Source organism: Astatotilapia calliptera, chromosome 3, assembly GCF_964374335.1.
Source record: "Astatotilapia calliptera chromosome 3, fAstCal68.1, whole genome shotgun sequence".
NCBI lineage: Eukaryota > Metazoa > Chordata > Actinopteri > Cichliformes > Cichlidae > Astatotilapia > Astatotilapia calliptera.
In genome coordinates this window covers 83,656,167-83,674,696 of record NC_137424.1, presented here as the reverse complement: position 1 = coordinate 83,674,696, position 18,530 = coordinate 83,656,167, and the positions used below count along the sequence as shown (strand labels likewise).

Sequence of the window (18,530 nt, the reverse complement as noted above, 5' to 3'; positions counted from 1 at the left end):
TTTATTCTTGTACCTCCACACCACAGTGGCCCAATTCTTCACCCCAGTGAGGAGGTGATGATTTTCTCCTCTCATTTTAACAAACTGAGCCATTTGCTCTTTGGTCCCTAAAACATTACAAAAAGCTTCATTAAAAAAAAATCTAATTTGGCTGTATGTAAGGAGCAATACATGAAAAACTGCGGGACCCACCATACAAGCTAGGTTACCATTATTTTAATTAAAAAAACATGTCTATGCAGCTGCCCAAAGCCTAACAATACAACCAATATAAATATTTAACTTTGTACTGTGAGTAAAAGAAAAGAAAGCGAGTAAAAGAAAACATAATTAGAATATAATGTGCTTGACTTTGCTTAGATGAGGGGGTCCAGCTGTCGATCAGAGGAATAGGAAAGGATTTGTGAATGTCTGCGTGTTTTAGTTTGGTTTAGTTATAGACCTGAGAGTGTGTGTAATTGTGTAGAGGGATTTATGGACACTGGGGGTCAGCCTGTCATAAAAGGAGACAGGAAGCTACAGTTGGGGGATGCTAGGACCGATGGAACAGACAGGAAAGAGAAGAATTTAGTGTAGCTTGGGTGAGGGGAGCTCATAATTGTCATTACTTAGAAGTAGGTTTGCAGGAGACTCTCTACATGTTTAGCTGTAAAAGTAAGACAACAAGAGGCCGATGGCCAAGGGCAACCTCTTCCAGAAGGTGCATGCTACTGGGTCCGGTGTGGTCTCTGGAGACCTGAGGAAAAAAAAGAACTGGGGTGTAACTGGTTTACGTAACAGTACCAAAAGATTATCATATACTTATATTTGAAAGTGTTTTCCTCTCCTGCTTCGACTGCCATCGTTGTCAGACAATGCCCGCAATGAATCCTGGGATATGGTAGGACACAAAGGATACACCCGACCCATGTCCTTATTACCTGTGTGAGTACATATAGGCTGTGTCCAAATTCAGGGGTAGCAAAGGCCACATTTTTCAGTAGGTCTTTCTTTGCTCTTTTTCCCGGCTTTCTTATTTTGTTTCTATTGTTCAATAACAACATAGACAAAAAAGTATTTTATAGTTTATGTATTCTGACAAAGGAATAGATAACTACATGTTGTTGGTGCATTGCAATCTAAATTCTCTAAGCATGACTGTGAACAAGCACAGAAAACAGACAGGTATGCAGATGTCTTTACAAGGATTAGATTTACGTTACAGAGAGCAAGAAACATGGAAGTGGAAAGTCTAAAACCTGCTCAACACATCAGTCTGATTCTGAATTAGTTTGTTAATCGAGGTAGCAGCAGGTTGTCTGTTTGACGGCTATGACTAAGACAGCTGCATCAATTCCTCTTTGCAGACAGATGTATAACAGCAGCTCACAGCCCTACAGTTAAACTGAGAGAAAACATTTTAAATACTGCTGCACACTAAGCTGTGATGTTCTGCTTAGCACTGACAGACAAAGAGATGATCAGCAAGGGGTTGTGACTTGAATATTTAGCTCAAGTCCTATTGGTTATCTGTTTTCTCAAAGCCAGGATGCTCTCAGTGGTTTTAAAGCTGGAGACGGTCCAGTTGCCAGAGAGTCTGGGGGCTTCGGATTTGAAAATTTTACACCTCAGAGTTTATAAAAATCTCATAACAAATTAGAAGTGGATTCTCAAGATATGCACTCTTTAAAATGCACTGTGGCTCACTGTTCAAGTACTCATAGATCTAAACTTGTGCTGAAAGGAAGAAGCTATGCTATAAAGGAGATGAGCAAGGTGGTGAAACAAAGCAGAACAAACAGCATATCTGGCAGAATCGAGTTACACTCAAAATAAAAGATTCAGGTTGGAAAGACGTGAAGCTCCTCCAGCTGTCTATCTTCATTTTCCTGTGTCGGTGAAACACACTGGATCAGTTGTGTCGTTATACAAATACATTAACATATTTATATTTGGATCTGCTGAGGTACCTGCTCTCACTGATGAGTACACAACATCTGGATCAGCTGGGTACTCTGTAACACAACAGAGTACAGATTCATTCACTTGACTTTTATTTATAGAGTCAATTCATAACAAGAGATCGGGAGTGGCCTTAGTGGGCTCTGACATCATGAAATCCACTTTTAAAGATTCTAAAAGTATTACTGCAGCAGATTAATTAATATTACAGTAAAATCATTTACTCGTGGGTAAAAGTACAGAGACTCTTTTGACTAGGTTATAATAAAGTCCATTAGTCCTTTGGAAACACTGACAGGAAACTGAGATAATTCAAAAAGGCAAATTTAGTCATCTAGCCGTTGTAGAAATGGTGCTTACTTATGTTCAACCATCTAAAAATGTACATTAGACAAATGTGAAATCATTTTTTTCTTCAGTAATTAGCTAATAAGGTGTGTTGTAGTACAGCTAACACAGTCACCTCCTGGACGGAGTCCTTACACTCCTCACTAGTTACCACCTCTAGTCGCAGATATATTGTTGCTCAGGATATAGAGAGGATTGTGAACTTATCAGGAAGTTGGTGGTACAATCACCAACTCCTGCCTCTAGATATTGAAATGCCCTTGGGCAAGGTATGAACCTCATATACCCCCTGAGGCATCCATCTTGGGCTATGCGTGAGAGTTATGTATAAAAACTCCTATTTAACAGGAAGAAACCTCCAACAGAACCAGGCTCAGGCGAGGTCGGCCATCTTTCACGACTGGTAGAGTAGTAGAACTCCACCTAAATAACAGATAAGTCCAAAAATATTTGGGGACAGAGACTGAAAAATAAGTGACAGAATAGAAATGCTGTACAGCATTTGTAGTAGTTGTGGTCTCTGTGGAACATAGACTGAACATGAACTGAAAACACCGGGTGAACCACCCAGGAACCCTGACAGTACCAATAGCAGTGAAGAATTCCAGGGTGAGGTAAGAGAGGAGTAATCATAAGGAGTAGGCAAGATTTGTAATTGTTTCAAAAAGAGAAAGCAAGCGAAGCCAATAAGTATAAAAGAGTGCTCTTAAGATGAGTCGAAGATCGTCCTGTACTTTCCTGGGCATGAGGACTGGAGAGCAACATCAGAAGATTTTAGTGAGATGTGACAAATCATTGTTCAACGACTGTGAACATAACAATTGGATCTATAAAAATAACTTTTGTTGAATTGTTGTCTCAAAAGACTTGGAGGGCTTTTTGCTTTCCCCATGGATATTATTGCGCACAGGATGGAAAGGAGTTTATCACCAGAATGTACGTCATCCCCTCCTCTCTCATTCATCTCAAGACCAATAAAAGAGATCAGCATCAGTATAGAGTTCATTTATGAGATTAGGATACAATTCTGGTGATTTAATTAAGTGATTCTTACTATGTGCTAAAGCATTTACATCGCCCATGCTAAATTGCTCTTGACCTGCAAGGTTACTCAGGCAGTCATTGAGAACCTTCACACTGAGAACCTTCACACTGAGAACCTTCACACTGAGAACCTTCACAACCTTCACTGAGAACCTTCACAGACATCAGGCAGTCATTGTCAGAGGGAACAGGCTCATAACTGGAGATGGGCAGTTAGAGCTAGGCGAGTCTCCTCACTGGTTCAGTCCAGTTCCTTCATTATCAGTTGGGGAACACTCCTTGGAATCAGAAACTTGGACCCTTTAAATGAATGGCCGGTCCAGGTTTCCTGTACTAACTGACTGATCCAGCAGTCAGTCAGGCCTGTAACAGATCTGTGGGTCACACAGAACTCTACAGGCTAGGCAACAGCAGCCTGACTGCTATTAGTTATTGAGTGAAAGGATGAAAGTTACTTGTTACTGGCCCCCAAGCTCAGTTGACTTAAAACCAAGGAGGTCCATGTCTATGATGCTGTCAGGCATGCATACAAGCACATGGGGGCCATACAAACTGCACATCACCAAGAATACTGTAGCTCCTCACAAAACAAAAGCCTCTATTCAGGAGTACTCGACTCCTGAACACAAAGCTTAACACAAACGTGCACCTTAAAGAAGATACCCTGCAACCTGGAAAGCAAAATGTGTCCCACTGATATCAGTAACAGGAAGTCCCAAATTGTTACTAATGTGGTGTTGTCGTGGAGTCCTCTCCTAAATTTCTCCCGAACAAATGCATGTGTAGTCAGGAAGCATTCAGCGTGTACCTAATGGTGGGCGTATGTGCCCTGGTCAACTGTCGGCAGACAGTGGAACTCTGGTGTTAATAAATTTTGTGAATGACTTCCTCCTCACTAAAGCAGCACCTCTGTAAAATAACCCTTTTATTACTCTCTCTTTTTGAAATGATCTTCTTGTTATCAATCTACAATCAAAGCCCATTCCTCTGAATATAATGCAAAACAAATGGTTTGTTGAGGCTGTAGTCGTCCATCATGGATCTTCTTTAACCATGTTTGCAATGAAACAATTTGCTCCTTTGTGGAAACCACTCCAAAAACTGATTCAAAGGAGCCAGAATCACCAATGATTTCATCCTATGGTCTATGTATGAGTGGATGTTGCAGAGGTTACCAGTATTTCTGCCCGCAGGTCTCTGAGATGTGATTTGAACTTGGCCATAAGTGACCTCAGAAGGGCCTGTGAATGAGAGAGATGATGATGATTTACTGAACAGAGAAACAAGGTCACGCAGAAACACTGACACTCAGCTAAAGAAATGGACCTGTAAGAGTCAAAGTGAAAGTTTTGTTTATTTCTTGTGGTGGTGCAGGTGTTTTCCTGCACCTCAGCTGACTGCATGGGGGTGTGATCGCATGTTATTTACCTGACACGGGTGAACTCAAAGGGGAGTTTTTCACCTTTAAGTCCTTATTACAAACGATGTAAGTTAATACATCCATTATTTGTTTTGTATGAAAGGAAAGTTTATTGGTTTAGTTTTAAAATAAAATGCACACAGTATGGCTTGTTGGAGACGCATCACAGCCCATCAAAGCATGTTTTACTGCATACATCAGGACAATGAAGAGGATTTCTGGATGCAGCTTTTGGAGTGACGATGCTTTCACATGGTGGGACAAGAAGGAGATATAGGAAACGGCACCATCACAGTGGCACAGAGGAACGTAGCGCAATGCACACATCAGACGTGGCAGGACACGTGGATTCACTCTGTTTATTTTTGAATGCTTTGAACACAGTTTGGAAGCGTCACCCCTTGTCCATTGGGGACATTGGTTTGTGTTGTGTGTTGGCATATGCTTGGTTTAATGATTAATTAAAGCTGTTTTATATACACATTGCAATGTGCTCATAAACGACTTGGCACTCTGTGATAGGAATGATATTCTTTAGGCTTAATGGGGTCCAAACAGGAGGCCGAATGGAGACATCAGGATGGTTCTTCAAAGGCCTTCAAAATAAAGGTACACAGAGCCAGCTGCTCATACCGAAATCTGCAAAATTGGATATACAGCAAATTTAAATGCGAGCAGTCGAAGTTCTCTCAGTCAAATTGTTCGGAACAGTGTTTATGTAATATGAACTCCAAAAGCTCAAGAAACAGTCTTACTTGTAATAATCTGTCGTCCACCTGTCCTTAGGGAGTGTCTAAGTGCTGTAACTAAGTTTAAGAATATAATCCACCCACTGTTATCATCTCCAATGCCCTGTACCAACACAGAGCAGAGCAGCTATCTGAACGCTACCCCAACAGAGGTCGATTATCTTGTTAATAATTTCACCTCCTCACTACGTACGACTCTGGATACTGTAGCTCCTGTGAAAACTAAGGTCTCTAATCAGAAGTACCTGACTCCGTGGTATAATTCTCAAACACGTACCCTAAAGCAGATGACTCGTAATCTGGAGAGGAAATGGCGTGTCACAAATCTAGAGGATCATCATTTAGCCTGGAGAAATAGTTTGCTGCTTTATAAGAAAGCCCTCCGCAAAGCCAGTACATCTTACTATTCATCACTGATTGAAGAAAATAAGAACAACCCCAGGTTTCTCTTCAGCACTGTAGCCAGGCTGACAAAAAGTCAGAGCTCTTTTGAGCCAACCATCCCTTTAACGTTAACTAGTAATGACTTCATGAACTTCTTCACAAATAAAATTTTTATCATTAGAGAAAAAATTACCAATAATCATCCCACAGATGTAAGCTTAATTAGTTTTACAGCTTTTTATCTAACCCCATAAACTGAACTAAATTTCAAATGTTTCATAATTTTGTGTATGTGCATTGTGTACCTGCAGTGTGTGTCCTCACAGCAGAGTAGACTGCATCTGGACCAAGAGAATGGTTTTCTGGAAGATAAACAGAGATCAAACAGAAACATGTTTCCTGTGATAAACTGCACAGTAACTTTAATTAATTCTAACCTTCCCAAAATGGCAGCTGAGCGCCTACACTCAGCTTACCTCGCCTCTTCTTCTTCTGTCTGATGTTGATATCAGCATAGGTCACTTCTTCAGGAGCAGGTGAAGTCTTGGTGACTGAGAAGGAGAGGAAAATCAGACTCAAAACACTTTGTATGTAATGGTGCATTACTGCGTAGTGCTGGATCAGATGAGAAAGCTGGGGTGGAATAGGTCAGGGAGTAGTTGTAGGTCGTACTGGTTGATATAGCAAGTTACTAGCGATGTGAATCGATAAGAATGTAGTGATTCATTATTGGTATCACATATCAATTTGATTCCCTTATTGATTCTCACTGGCTTTGCTCTGGGAGTCGGCATCATCATTAAAGCAAAAATACATACATTTGTGTTAATTAATTACATGCTTTGGGTCAAAGGTTTGTACAGGTAATTATTAGGTATATTTGTCAATCTAATTAATTCGAGTCTTGGTAATTAATTCATCTTGATTAACTGAATTTAATCACACAAGAAAATTTGCCCCAAAGTGCAAATCTTTTTTCTTTTTAATTTTAAAGGGTTTTACTGGATAACAAAATAAATAATAGACATGGACATGAATATTTTAAACTCAAGCTATGCTGGCATTAGGTATTTTCTGTTCTGCAGTTTGCCCCCTAGTGGTTGTTTTTGTGTATTTCTTACTGATCCAGCCAGAGGCAGTTCCTACTCTGTTAATCTGTTGCCATCGACGCCTTCACAAGTTGATAAACGGCATCATCTGTGAGTAATATTGTTTGTTATCACTGAGACGACTTGTGTGCATTATTATTTGTTGTGAAGGAGTGATATCGTTTGTTAGAATTTAATTTGAATGCATGTATAACCTAAGCTAGTAAGGTTAAGCTAGCTCATATGCCATGTGGTTTCTTTAACATTTTGATCATGAGCGGGATTTCCTTTGATGTTTTATTCGGGCACTCACTAAGCAGATAAATATTTTGCTCATATTTTTGAATATGTGACTTACTGGTGTGTTTGTTATATTTTATATTGATGCAACATTTTTATTAGTTTGTTTCTGGTTTTGTCAACAGTTTCACACTTTTTCCTCATTACATCATCCAACTCAACACATCGGCCTGTTCCTTGGATTTTGATTTAGAGTGTTTAGCTGTCTGTATAGCTGCGTCTACGTCCACGCGGACAACACGTAGTGAGGACAGAACACAAGCTCTTTTAATTCATGGAGGAAAAGCATTTAAACTGCATTTCAATGCCTGAGACACACAGCACGGTCCGGAGACACTGACCCACCACCAGATGGCGTTTTTTGAGCATAAAAAGTAAAAACTTTTTTAATGGCTTAAAAATAAAAGAATGCTATTTGATGTATAAGAAACTTTCTAAATAACCAATTAGTTCTTTTTTAGGGGAAAAAAAAGCAATGAACTAGCATATTTTTTGATGAATATCATATTTTTATAACTTTATTACTTTATTACTTCCTAGGGCCACAAAACTTTATTGGGGCCACAAATCACTCTGTTTGACATAAGGGGTATAATATCACTCTCTAAGGTGACTGAAGAAGAAAACTAGTGATGCGCGGATGGATATTGAAATATGTGCCTACTGCAACATACTGAAGTTATCAGAATTGGTTAACTTGGGAGGTTTTAAGTCTGTCTTAAGTGAATGAGAGAATAACTCTTTTACTCAGTGTGATTGTTTTTAATGTCACTCTTAAGTTGATCTTCTTTTGTATATTTTTCATGTGTTTGTATGGGATATTGCACATACTTATGTGGTATGTGTATTTTGACTTTTGTTGCCACGATGGCAGGTCTCTCTTGGAAATTAGATTTTTTACCTGGATAATAATAATAACAATGGAGTGGATTGATATAGCGCTTTTCAAGGCACCCAAAGCACTTTACAATGCCACTATTCATTCACTCTCACATTCACACACTGGTGGAGGCAGCTACGGTTGTAGCCACAGCTGCCCTGGGGCAGACTGACAGAAGCCAGGCTGCCATATTGCGCCGCGAACTAATAATAATAATTAAGGGAGGATTCAGGGTCACCTGGTCCAGCCCTAACTATATGCTTTAGCAAAAAGGAAAGTTTGAAGCCTAATCTTAAAAGTAGAGATAGTGTCTGTCTCCTGAATCCAAACTGGAAGCTGGTTCCACAGAAGAGGGGCCTGAAAACTGAAGGGAAGCCAAAACAGGAGAAATCTGCTCTCTCTTTCTAGTCCCTGTCAGTACATTTTGGATTAATTGAAGGCTTTTCTGGGAGGTTTTAGGACGTCCTGATAACAATGAATTACAGTAGTCCAGCCTGAAAATAATAAATGCATGAACTCGTTTTTCTGTGTAATATGTGCATTGAGGGACATATCCTGGTCGAAAATGACTCCAAGTCACTTATGGACTCCTTAGAGATTTTCTCCATCCCTTTGATCTTTTCTTGATGAACACAGAGATCATGTGTGCTTAGTATTGGAAAGATTATTGGAGAACAAGTTTGTTAAAGTAGAGAAATGTAATTTTCATTGTTTCCTATCTTTGTTACATAGTTGGAAAGGAGCAGCTCCCTTCCAACCAGACAAAGGTGCAAGCGGACAGAGATTGGCCAACTCCTGAGACCCGCAAGCCCTGGCACTGATTCTTTGGTTTTGATAACTTTTACTGCCATGTCACCAGAGACTTTAGAGACTTTTATTGTGGCCTTTCACTATCTCAACAAGTGTTTCTCATCAACTCCTGTTCTCTCTCAACCAGATCTCTCCAAACATTTCATTGTGGAAGTGGACCAATCAGACTCTGATATGGAGGCAGTTCTGTTCACCAGTGAAGAGACAATGAGAAAAAAAGCACATGGGTGCATTTGACCTTCAATCTGTTGTGAAAAATGCGGTGTGGACTCTTTGCTCTTGCTTTAGTGTGGATGTGAGAGGAGGCCAGCGGTTCTAGTGCCTGGACTGAGTTGTGCCTGTGGGGCATAGAGAGCTTCTGACGAAACACCCAATCATCGTGTGGCACAACCACAAAAACCTTGCACACCTTCAAGCTGCAATGAGACTCAATGTCTGGCAAGCCAGATGGTCCCTGTTTTTTCTCATTTCAATTTCACCATCACTTACAGACCCGGTTCTCAGAATATCAAGCCAGACGCACTGAACCGCCAAAACTCCATCACTGAGCAATGTCCAAGACCACCATCCTGTCCCCTGTTCTTTGCTCTCCAACCTGGGAGATGTAGTCAGCCATCCATGAAGCTCTACAGGCTGAACCTGACCCAGGAACTGGAACCCCTGGCCTCCTCCCATGTTCAAACTAGAGAAAGAGCTAATTAAATCCACTGGGCCCAGACCCCAAAATTTACGTTATCCATGAGCCAATCACACAATCTCGTTTCTGTGATGGTGGTTTTGGTGGAAATCCCTGTCTGAGGATGTCTGTGAATATGTTTCTACCTGTTCAATCTGCACCGAGAACAAGTCCACTAACTTACACCGACAGGATTATTCAGAACAGGCCCATAACTTAATGATCTCATTTGTCACCCATCTCTCTCCTTTCGAGTTGACCCTGGGGAACCAACCACTTGTGTTCCCTGCAATTGAAGTTGATCAAATTATTGGTGGGGACAATTCAATAATCACTGGATATTGGTGGGGACATGTCCCTTCCGTCCACGCCAAATCTACGCCCTTGCCACACCTTGTACATTTATAATGGAAGGGAAATGGACTTGTCGTGCCTCCTGAAGTGTCATGGTCCTTGGTCATTTGACCCAGTGTTTTGCGTTCTTAGTGCAGGCTGAGAGAGGTGGACCAACTGATTGAGTTCAGTTGGTTAAGAAGTCTTTGATCCAGGAGTAGGTGGTGGGGGGTATGAAGGTGATGAGAATGTCTGGTACTATGGTGCTGAACACTGAGCTGTAGTAAAAAGAAAGAAAAGTGCATAGCTCTTCCTGTATTCCAGATGGCTCGGCGTTCTGTGAAAAGTGAGAGTGATGGTGAACACCATGTCAGAACATAAGGGTGTCCATAAATGCACGTGTAATCGTATCATCAGATTTGTGGCTGTATGTTCGCGAATCTAGGGTGAAAGCAGGTGCTGGGCTGTCAACTGAGAGTCTGGGGATGATGGGCACAACTTGCCCATCAACAGGGTTAGGTCACTGAGCTGGTCAAAAAACTCCTTGGTTGCAGGGTGGATGCAGTTTGCCCTGAGTTCATGAAGGCTTTTATGCTTCGGCTGCTGCCCCCGTGACCCAGCCCCATATGAGCAGGAGAAAATTAATGGATGGATTGAATTTTAATAAATATTTGATATGCCAAATAGTATGTGGAGGGCAGGATTTAGACCCAGATGCAGGACATGTAGAAAGTGAGGAAAACATAATGCTTAATAGGAAGATAAACTAAACACAGGACACAAAGAACCACAAAAAAACAAAAGAAAACAGGAGGAGAATAAGGAGATAAGAGAAAATTGACACAATTAAACTGGGGAGCAAGGAGAACAAAAGCAGGAACAGAGGGGGACTGCTTACTGCATAATCAAGATACACAGAGTCTCAACGGAAAAATAATCTAGGAAGTAGGAACTTCGAGGCAGAATACAAATAAAGACTGATGGAAGACAGACTAATGTCATTTTTATACTTCTATTGACATCAAGAAAAACAGAAAGAATGTGACTGATAGAGTAAAACTCAAGTAATTTGTACAGAAATGGAGATTAAAAACCCACAAAGAAACTCAAAACCATGGGTTCAAGACATGTTTCGGTGTTTTTTAGGACTTTCTTTTTTCTCAAATACACTGTGTCATCCTTTGCCTGTATAAGCTAGTTCAGGTGGACCAAATCCTAATCCAGCCTGATCACTAAAATGGTAAGAGCAGCACTTCAGTTCACTGTTTGGAGTTTTGAAACTCTCAGCAAACAGACTTCACGCTGACCAACACTCAGTTCATCAGAGACCAATCATGATTGTTAGTTTGTGTCATTGTGAAGATTCATGACTTCTTCTAAAGTCTTAGAGTCAACTACAGCTGACTGTGAACTAGAGCTGGGCGATAGAACGATAACGATATGTATTGCGAAATAACTTTTTCTCAATAAAAAAATTAAACTATTGCGATAGACCTCATCTCTCTTGTCCTCTTAAAAAAAAAGAAGAACAGCCGATCCAAATTAGGTAACGCAGAGTCGAACCAATCACAGCCGCAGCGTCACGTCACATGACTTGTTACGTACAGCACAAGTGCCAAGCCGCACATGTGTATTTGTTTGGGAAGCAGCCAGCCGCCGTGCCGCCCGGGTAATAGAGAATAGAATAGAATAGAATAGAATTGAATAATCCTTTAATTGTCCCACAAAGGGAAATTTGGTTGTAACAGCAGCCAAAAAGACAAATATACAAACAAACAGTACACAGGACACAGAACAGAAACATACACAATTTTTCTTACATATTTTTTCTTAAGGACAATGGTTACTATATACAGAGTACTGTACAGTTATTAAATTAAATAAAATATAACAACAGATAAGAGGCAAACCAGGTTGCAGTGTGAATCGGTTAATTAACTTATTGCAGTTACAGCGCAGATGTAAACATCTGTGTTTGTTGGGAGCAGTTGTGATTGTACAGTCTGACAGCTGCAGGGAGGAAGGACCTGCAGAAACGCTCCTTCATGCATCGAGGATGCAGCAGTCTGTCACTGCAGCAGCTCTGGAGCAACATCTACATGCATGGGGGAGACTGTCCATCAGAGATGTTATTTTGACCAGAGTCCTTCTGTCTTCCACCACCTGCCCTGGGTCCAGGGTGCATCCCAGAGCAGAGCTGGCCTTCCTGATGAGTTTATCCAACCTCTTCCTCTCAAACTGCTGCTCCAACATACCACACTGTAAAAAATGACAGATGCCACCACAGAGTCATAGAAGGTCTTTAAAAGCGCTCCCTGGACTCCACATGACCTCAGCCGCCTCAGCAGGTAGCGTCTGCTCTGACCCTTCCTGTAAAGAGCATCAGTGTTGTGGCTCCAGTCCAGTTTATTATTCAGGTGAACACCCAGGTACCTATAAGAGTCCACTATCTCAATGTCCACCGGTGTCAGTGTGGTGGGTCTGCGTCTCCGGAAGTCCACCACCAACTCCTTGGTTTTCCCGGCGTTGATCAGCAGGTGGTTCTGCTGACAGGTGAGTCAGAGCTCGGTGCAGGAGGTAGATGATGACGTCCTCCACCCCGATGCCAGGCTGGTAAGCAAACTGCAGCGGATCCAATGAAGACCTCACCAGGGGGCGCAGAAGATTGGTGCAGATGGGTGCAGATGGTTTAGAACCAACCTCTCGAGGGTCTTCATCAGGTGCGATGTCAGGGCTACCGGCCTGTAGCTAATGAGGTCCTTGGGATGGGAGGTCTTTGGTACCGGTACCACACAGGAGGTCTTCCACAGCTGTGGTACTTTCCCCAGTGACAGGCTCAGGTTGAACAGATAACCTAGGATGCCACACAGTTCATCTGCGCAGCATCTCAGGAGCCTGGAGCTGATGTCATCTGGACCTGCAGCCTTCTGCACCTTGATCTTGATCTTGCGAAGCTTGTTCCTCACTTGAAGTGCTGAAATAGAAAGAGTGGATTTTGGGGGAGGGGGGTGTATGTTGGAGTCCACAGAAGCCGGGGGTGGGTGTAATGACTGGGAGCTGGGAGGTGTGAAGTCCTGAGATGAAGGACAGGCAGTCCCTGAAGATGAAGGAGATTGGAGCAGGGGGGACGATGCTGTGGGAGGGGTGGGTGTTTGATCAAACCTATTAAAATATTTATTTAGGTCATTCACCCACCCCAAGTCTCCTGCAGCCTGGGGGGCTGGTTTTTGTCCTGAGATTGTCTTCAGGCTGTTCCAAACACCTCTGATGTTGTCCTGTTGCAGCTGCTCTTCCATCTTCCTCCTGTAGTTTTCCTTTCCTTGCCTTTCCCAAATCAAAAACCCTGGATTAACGGAGATGTTCGCGCGGCACTGGCGGCACGGAACACCGCCTTTGCCTCCGCGAACACATCGGACTACAAACACGCACATTACCAACTCCGGAAGACGATCAAAGCAGCCAAACGTGAGTACAGGGACAGGGTGGAGCAACAGTTTGACAACCCTCGGAGTATGTGGCAGGGACTAAACACGATCGCAGACTTTAGAGGGAAATCCAGCACACCGCAGACCACGGCCTCTCTGTGTGAGGATCTAAACGTATTCTACGCTAGATTCGACACAGCGAACACCATGAGACTGGACAGTGTGCGCACCGTGGATGACGTCAGTGCGCACACTGTGTCTGAGGAGGATGTGCGGAAGTGCTTCAGGAAGGTGAACGCGCGCAAAGCTACTGGTCCGGACGGGATTCCCGGCCGCGTCCTCAAGTCATGCGCGGCTCAGCTGGCTGGAGTGTTCACGCACATCTTCAACCTTTCCCTCTCTCTGTCTGTAGTCCCAGCCTGCTTCAAAATGGCCACCATCGTCCCTGTACCCAAATCCTCCACCATCTCCTCATTGAACGACTGGCGACCTGTAGCCCTGACCCCCATCGTAAGCAAATGCTTCGAGAAGCTGGTCAGGGACTTCATCCGCTCTGCACTACCCGACTCACTGGACCCTCTACAGTTTGCATACCGCCACAACAGGTCCACTGATGATGCCATAGCCCTGACACTACACACTGCCCTGTCACACCTGGAGAAGAGAGACACGTATGTGAGAATGCTGTTTGTAGATTACAGCTCAGCATTCAATACCATCGTTCCCTCGAAGCTGGACAGGAAACTGCAGGATCTAGGACTGAGCAGCTCCCTCTGCAGCTGGATCCTTAGCTTCCTGTCTGACAGACGCCAAGTGGTCAGACTGGGCAGCATCACCTCATCCCCCATCACACTGAACACTGGTGCTCCACAGGGGTGTGTACTGAGCCCTCTCCTGTACTCACTCTACACCTACGACTGCACAGCCACTAACAGCTCCAACATCATTGTGAAGTTTGCGGACGACACTACAGTGGTGGGTCTTATCACCAACGGTGATGAGACGGCTTACAGGGAGGAGGTCAGCGCCCTGACCCACTGGTGTCAAGACAACCATCTCACCCTCAACGTCGCAAAGACAAAGGAGTTGATAGTGGACTTCCGGAGGTGCAGAGAAGTACACACCCCCATCACCATCAACGGCGCTGCTGTGGAGAGAGTGAGCAGCTTCCGGTTCCTTGGAGTACATCTGGCTGAGGATCTTACGTGGTCAGTACACACAAACAAAACAGTGAAGAAGGCCCAGCAGCGCCTCTTCTTTCTCAGGAGACTGAAAAGTTTCGGCATGAGCCCCCGCATCCTCAGGACCTTCTATCACTGTGCCATTGAGAGCATCCTCACTGGATGCATCACCACCTGGTATGGCAACAGCACCGCCTACAACTGCAAAGCTCTCCAGCGAGTAGTGCGGTGCTCTGAACGGATAATTGGAGGTGAGCTTCCCTCCCTCCAAGACATCTACAGGAAGCGGTGCCTGAGGAAAGCGGGGAGGATCATCAAGGACTCCAGTCACCCCAGCCATAAACTGTTCAGACTGCTTCCATCAGGAAGGAGGTTCTGCAGCATCCGGTCCCGTACCAGCAGACTGAGAGACAGCTTCTTCCATCAGGCCATCAGACTGCTGAACACGTCATAGACACCTCAGCTTCACTACTGGAACTTTAACATTATGCACTCCACACTGTATATAAATGCCACTTGTTTTGCACATATTCAACTCTGTATATTTTATATATTTTATTATTATTATTATTATTATTATTATTATTTTTATTTTTTTTTACTATTTAATTTGTAAAAATGTGCATACACACACACACACACACACACACACACGTAGGAAAATATTTAGTATACACATCCAGAAATGCATACACTATTATATATTGTACATATATTTATTAGTTTCAGGTTGGCCATTCTTGTATTTTGCTCGTTTGTGTTGTTGTGTTTGCACATCTCTGTTGCTTGTGGGGCTCGCACACAAGAATTTCACTCGCATGTGCTGTGCCAGTGTGCCTGCACATGTGATGTGACAATAAAAGTGATTTGATTTGATTATCTTCCATTTCAGCTTCTTCTGAACAACTCTCAGCTCCTGTTTGTCTCCAGATCTAAAGACTCTTATTCTCCTTGAGTAGAGCCTTAATTTCAGGATTTATCCATGTCTTGTTGTTAGAAAAACACCATACTTTTATGATGGGTACGGTGTTGTCCACACAGAAGTTCATGTAATCCGTAATGCAGTCTGTGATGCTGTTGAGGTCATCCTCCAGGGGGCTGCAGAGGTTGTCCCACACAGTAGAACGGAAAAAGTCCCTCAGGGCCTCTTCAGTCTCTGCCGACCATTTCCTTACTGTGAGTTTCACAACTGGTTCTCTGTGTACCAGAGGTTTATACACAGGCTGGAGAAAAAAAACCTCTAGTATGGAGGAAATGAGTGTGCCGACTAGAGAAAAATCAACCGAGCGTGACCGAAGAGAAAACCGATGATGGTTCCAACGCCGGAGAGATTGTCGAACAGAAGAGTCATAGAAGTTCCGTAGTGTGAAGGTATTTCGGCTATTTCAAGTCTGACAAAAAACAGAGCAGCTGCACTGTAAATGTGCCGAAAGCAAGTCTGGAAATACAATAAAGCGGTGCAGCTCAGTCTCTGACTGGAAGCGCTAATTCGTCATTCGGCTTTTGTCAGACTAAAGTAACTGTTAAAACTGTTTGAAAAGCTCAGCTATACAACAAGGAGAGATTGAGAATTTCCTTTTAGTTCTCAGTTTATTTGATATTGACAAAAGTTAGTCAGTTTTGTCTGTTCTTCTGTAAAACAAACTAAGATTTATTTTTAGAATTAATATTTTGTTTCTAAGTGGAATTGACAGTTTAGTCTGTTTTGTTTGTTCTATTTTGAAACTTAAACGCTTTAGCGCTTAAAGTCTCATGTTCCTTAAGTACATCTACCCTGTTGAACTTATTATGGGAAATAAATATTTAAATCAAAACAAGCTGCTGATTATTTCACATTTTACTTGTGAGCAACGGCACATTTAAATCTTACAAATATAGTTATTTGGCTTATATCGTGATAGATATCGTTATCGTCTGAAATGAAAACAACATATCGTGATATGAAAAAATCTTATATCGCCCAGCTCTACTGTGAGTATTAAAAGCATCCCCACTTCCACAATAAGAAAAGCTTGACATGTGACGGTAGAGCGGAGATAGGCTGGCAGCTCTGAGCATCATCTCACATAGAAACGCGAGTAGATCATCAGATCCTCATGAGTAAAGTCTGACTGTCACCCTCAGAGAGCTTCAGGTGAATAAGTTTACCTGGTTAGTTCAGGTGAGCCATACCTCTCAGTTTCTTCAACAGAACCACACCTCCAACCAGGACCAGAACCAGGACCAGGACTACAGGGAGCACCAGGAGATAAAGAGGAAGGGAGGAGGAAGAGTCTGGAGAGGAAGAGGAGGGAGGGAAAGTGGTGAGAAGAAGAGGAGAGGTTGTGGTACGAGGAGGATCTGCAGGAGAGATGATGATGAGATGATGAGAGATGATGAAGATGATTCAGTCAGTTCATTATCAGGTCAGCAGGTTAGTTTGTCTTTAAACAAGAAATGATGTCAGTGCCCTGACCTCTGACCCTCAGTCTGCTCTGAGGAGAAGGTGGATGAATATCAGTATAACACCAGTAGAGACCTTCATCAGACCGCTGGACGTTAGAGAGAATCCACTTTCCTTCAGGTCCAGATCCAAGTGGAACATTATCTCTGACGAAGTGAGACTTTCGTCTTTCTCCCTCTTTGGGTGTACACCACAAAGTGACATCACTTCCTGTCATGACAGGAAGTGCAGGAATCTCCAGGATCACATCTTTGCCTGTCCAGCAGAGACACAAACAGAGTGACACAGAGACAGACAGAAACAGAGACACAGCTGGAACATCTGTCTGTACCTGAGACACTGATGGAGACTTCATCACTCTGATGTCCAGATGAGCTTACACACAGGAAATTTCCACCAGTGGAGAGACTGAGATCGAGAGCACAGAAGGAACTGTTAATCCTACTAAACTCTGACCCAGCTGCTCCACAGTCCTCAGTGAAGTTTCCTCTGCTCCTCTTCACTGTCCATCCATCAGCTGTCTGTCCATCATCAACACAACTCAGATACACTGAAGATCCTCTGAAGACCTGCTGAAGGTTTGGACTGACAGACAGAGACACTGGAGGACACACACACACACACACACACACACACACACACACACACACAGTAAGTGTATTTGTGTTCTTTTGGAGTCTCACTGATGGTTTTCACATCATCAACTCACCTGCAGAAACAGTCGGTGCAGACAGCAGCAGCACACACACACCTGCAACAGGAGGACAGAGGTCACTAAAGGTTAGAGGTCACAAGGTCAGAGGTCACTAAAGGTCAGAGGTCACTAAAGGTCAGAGGTCACTAAAGGTCAGAAACAGTTCCAAATGGAGGTTTGTTCATCTTGAGCCAAACACTCCATGTTGGGAAACGTCCCAGAACAGGTTGTGGACGACAGGAAGTCATCAAGAAAAATAACTTGCAAGTGTCTGTTGAAAAGGTCTTTAAATAAACCACGCTCTGACAGCAACCCTGAAGCTGGGCACACATTTCCTCAGGAGACAATGTGAGTCTGCTGGGTCCATAATGAGGTCAAGTTCTGCCATGGTGGCTGTGTGGCTGGCAGAGGAAAGACCCAAATGTGAACTCAGAAACGGGAATGCTGAACTAATTATTGGCTTTAACAAACTAAAATAAGTGCAAAATAACAAAACTAGGAAGTCTGACCTTTGCATCAATGTCCCCGAGTCTCTCCGGCTGACTCACATTGGGCTGCAGAATTGTTTTTGTTTTCTCTCTCCCTCTCTCTTCTCCTCGCTGTCTCCTCCCTGCCTGGGCGGATGTCAATATTGGGCTCCCGCCTTTGATGCACCTGCTCTGACTAGTCCTGTCTCCTCGGCCAGTATTCAGGGTTTGTGGCTCAGAGTGTCTCATCGCTGGATCGTTGAACACCCTGAGTTCATGCAGCCTCAGCTAAACGTTGCTCGTTGTATATTTCTGGCTCGTATTAACACTTGTCTTTGTATAAAGAT

General features: G+C 43.1%; 1 protein-coding gene across 1 annotated transcript; it reads right to left on the bottom strand.

Annotated features, from left to right (window-relative positions):
- Window positions 1–1,761: 1,761 nt before the first annotated feature.
- On the bottom strand, window positions 1,762–18,265 carry LOC145426010 (uncharacterized). The gene is made up of 9 exons (XM_080299600.1): window positions 17,732–18,265; window positions 17,354–17,623; window positions 17,035–17,277; window positions 16,752–16,919; window positions 6,363–6,437; window positions 6,192–6,248; window positions 4,509–4,574; window positions 1,950–1,994; window positions 1,762–1,868 (listed from the first exon to the last, which is right to left on the bottom strand). The coding sequence occupies exons 3-9, from the start codon at window positions 17,237–17,239 to the stop codon at window positions 1,861–1,863; spliced, it is 624 nt and encodes a 207-aa protein (XP_080155726.1). The 5' UTR covers window positions 17,240–17,277; window positions 17,354–17,623; window positions 17,732–18,265; the 3' UTR covers window positions 1,762–1,860.
- Window positions 18,266–18,530: the final 265 nt, after the last annotated feature.

Bases quoted from the DNA above. Each gene is read 5' to 3' on its own strand.
- LOC145426010 (XM_080299600.1), bottom strand. From the start codon at position 17,239: ATGACAGGAAGTGATGTCACTTTGTGGTGTACACCCAAAGAGGGAGAA. The intron at 6,249-6,362 runs GTAAGCTGAGTG...TTTATCTTCCAG, and splicing joins ACAGAAGAAGAAGAGGCGAG to AAAACCATTCTCTTGGTCCA. The intron at 1,995-4,508 runs GTAACCTCTGCA...GTTGTGTTACAG, and splicing joins ACCTGCGGGCAGAAATACTG to AGTACCCAGCTGATCCAGAT.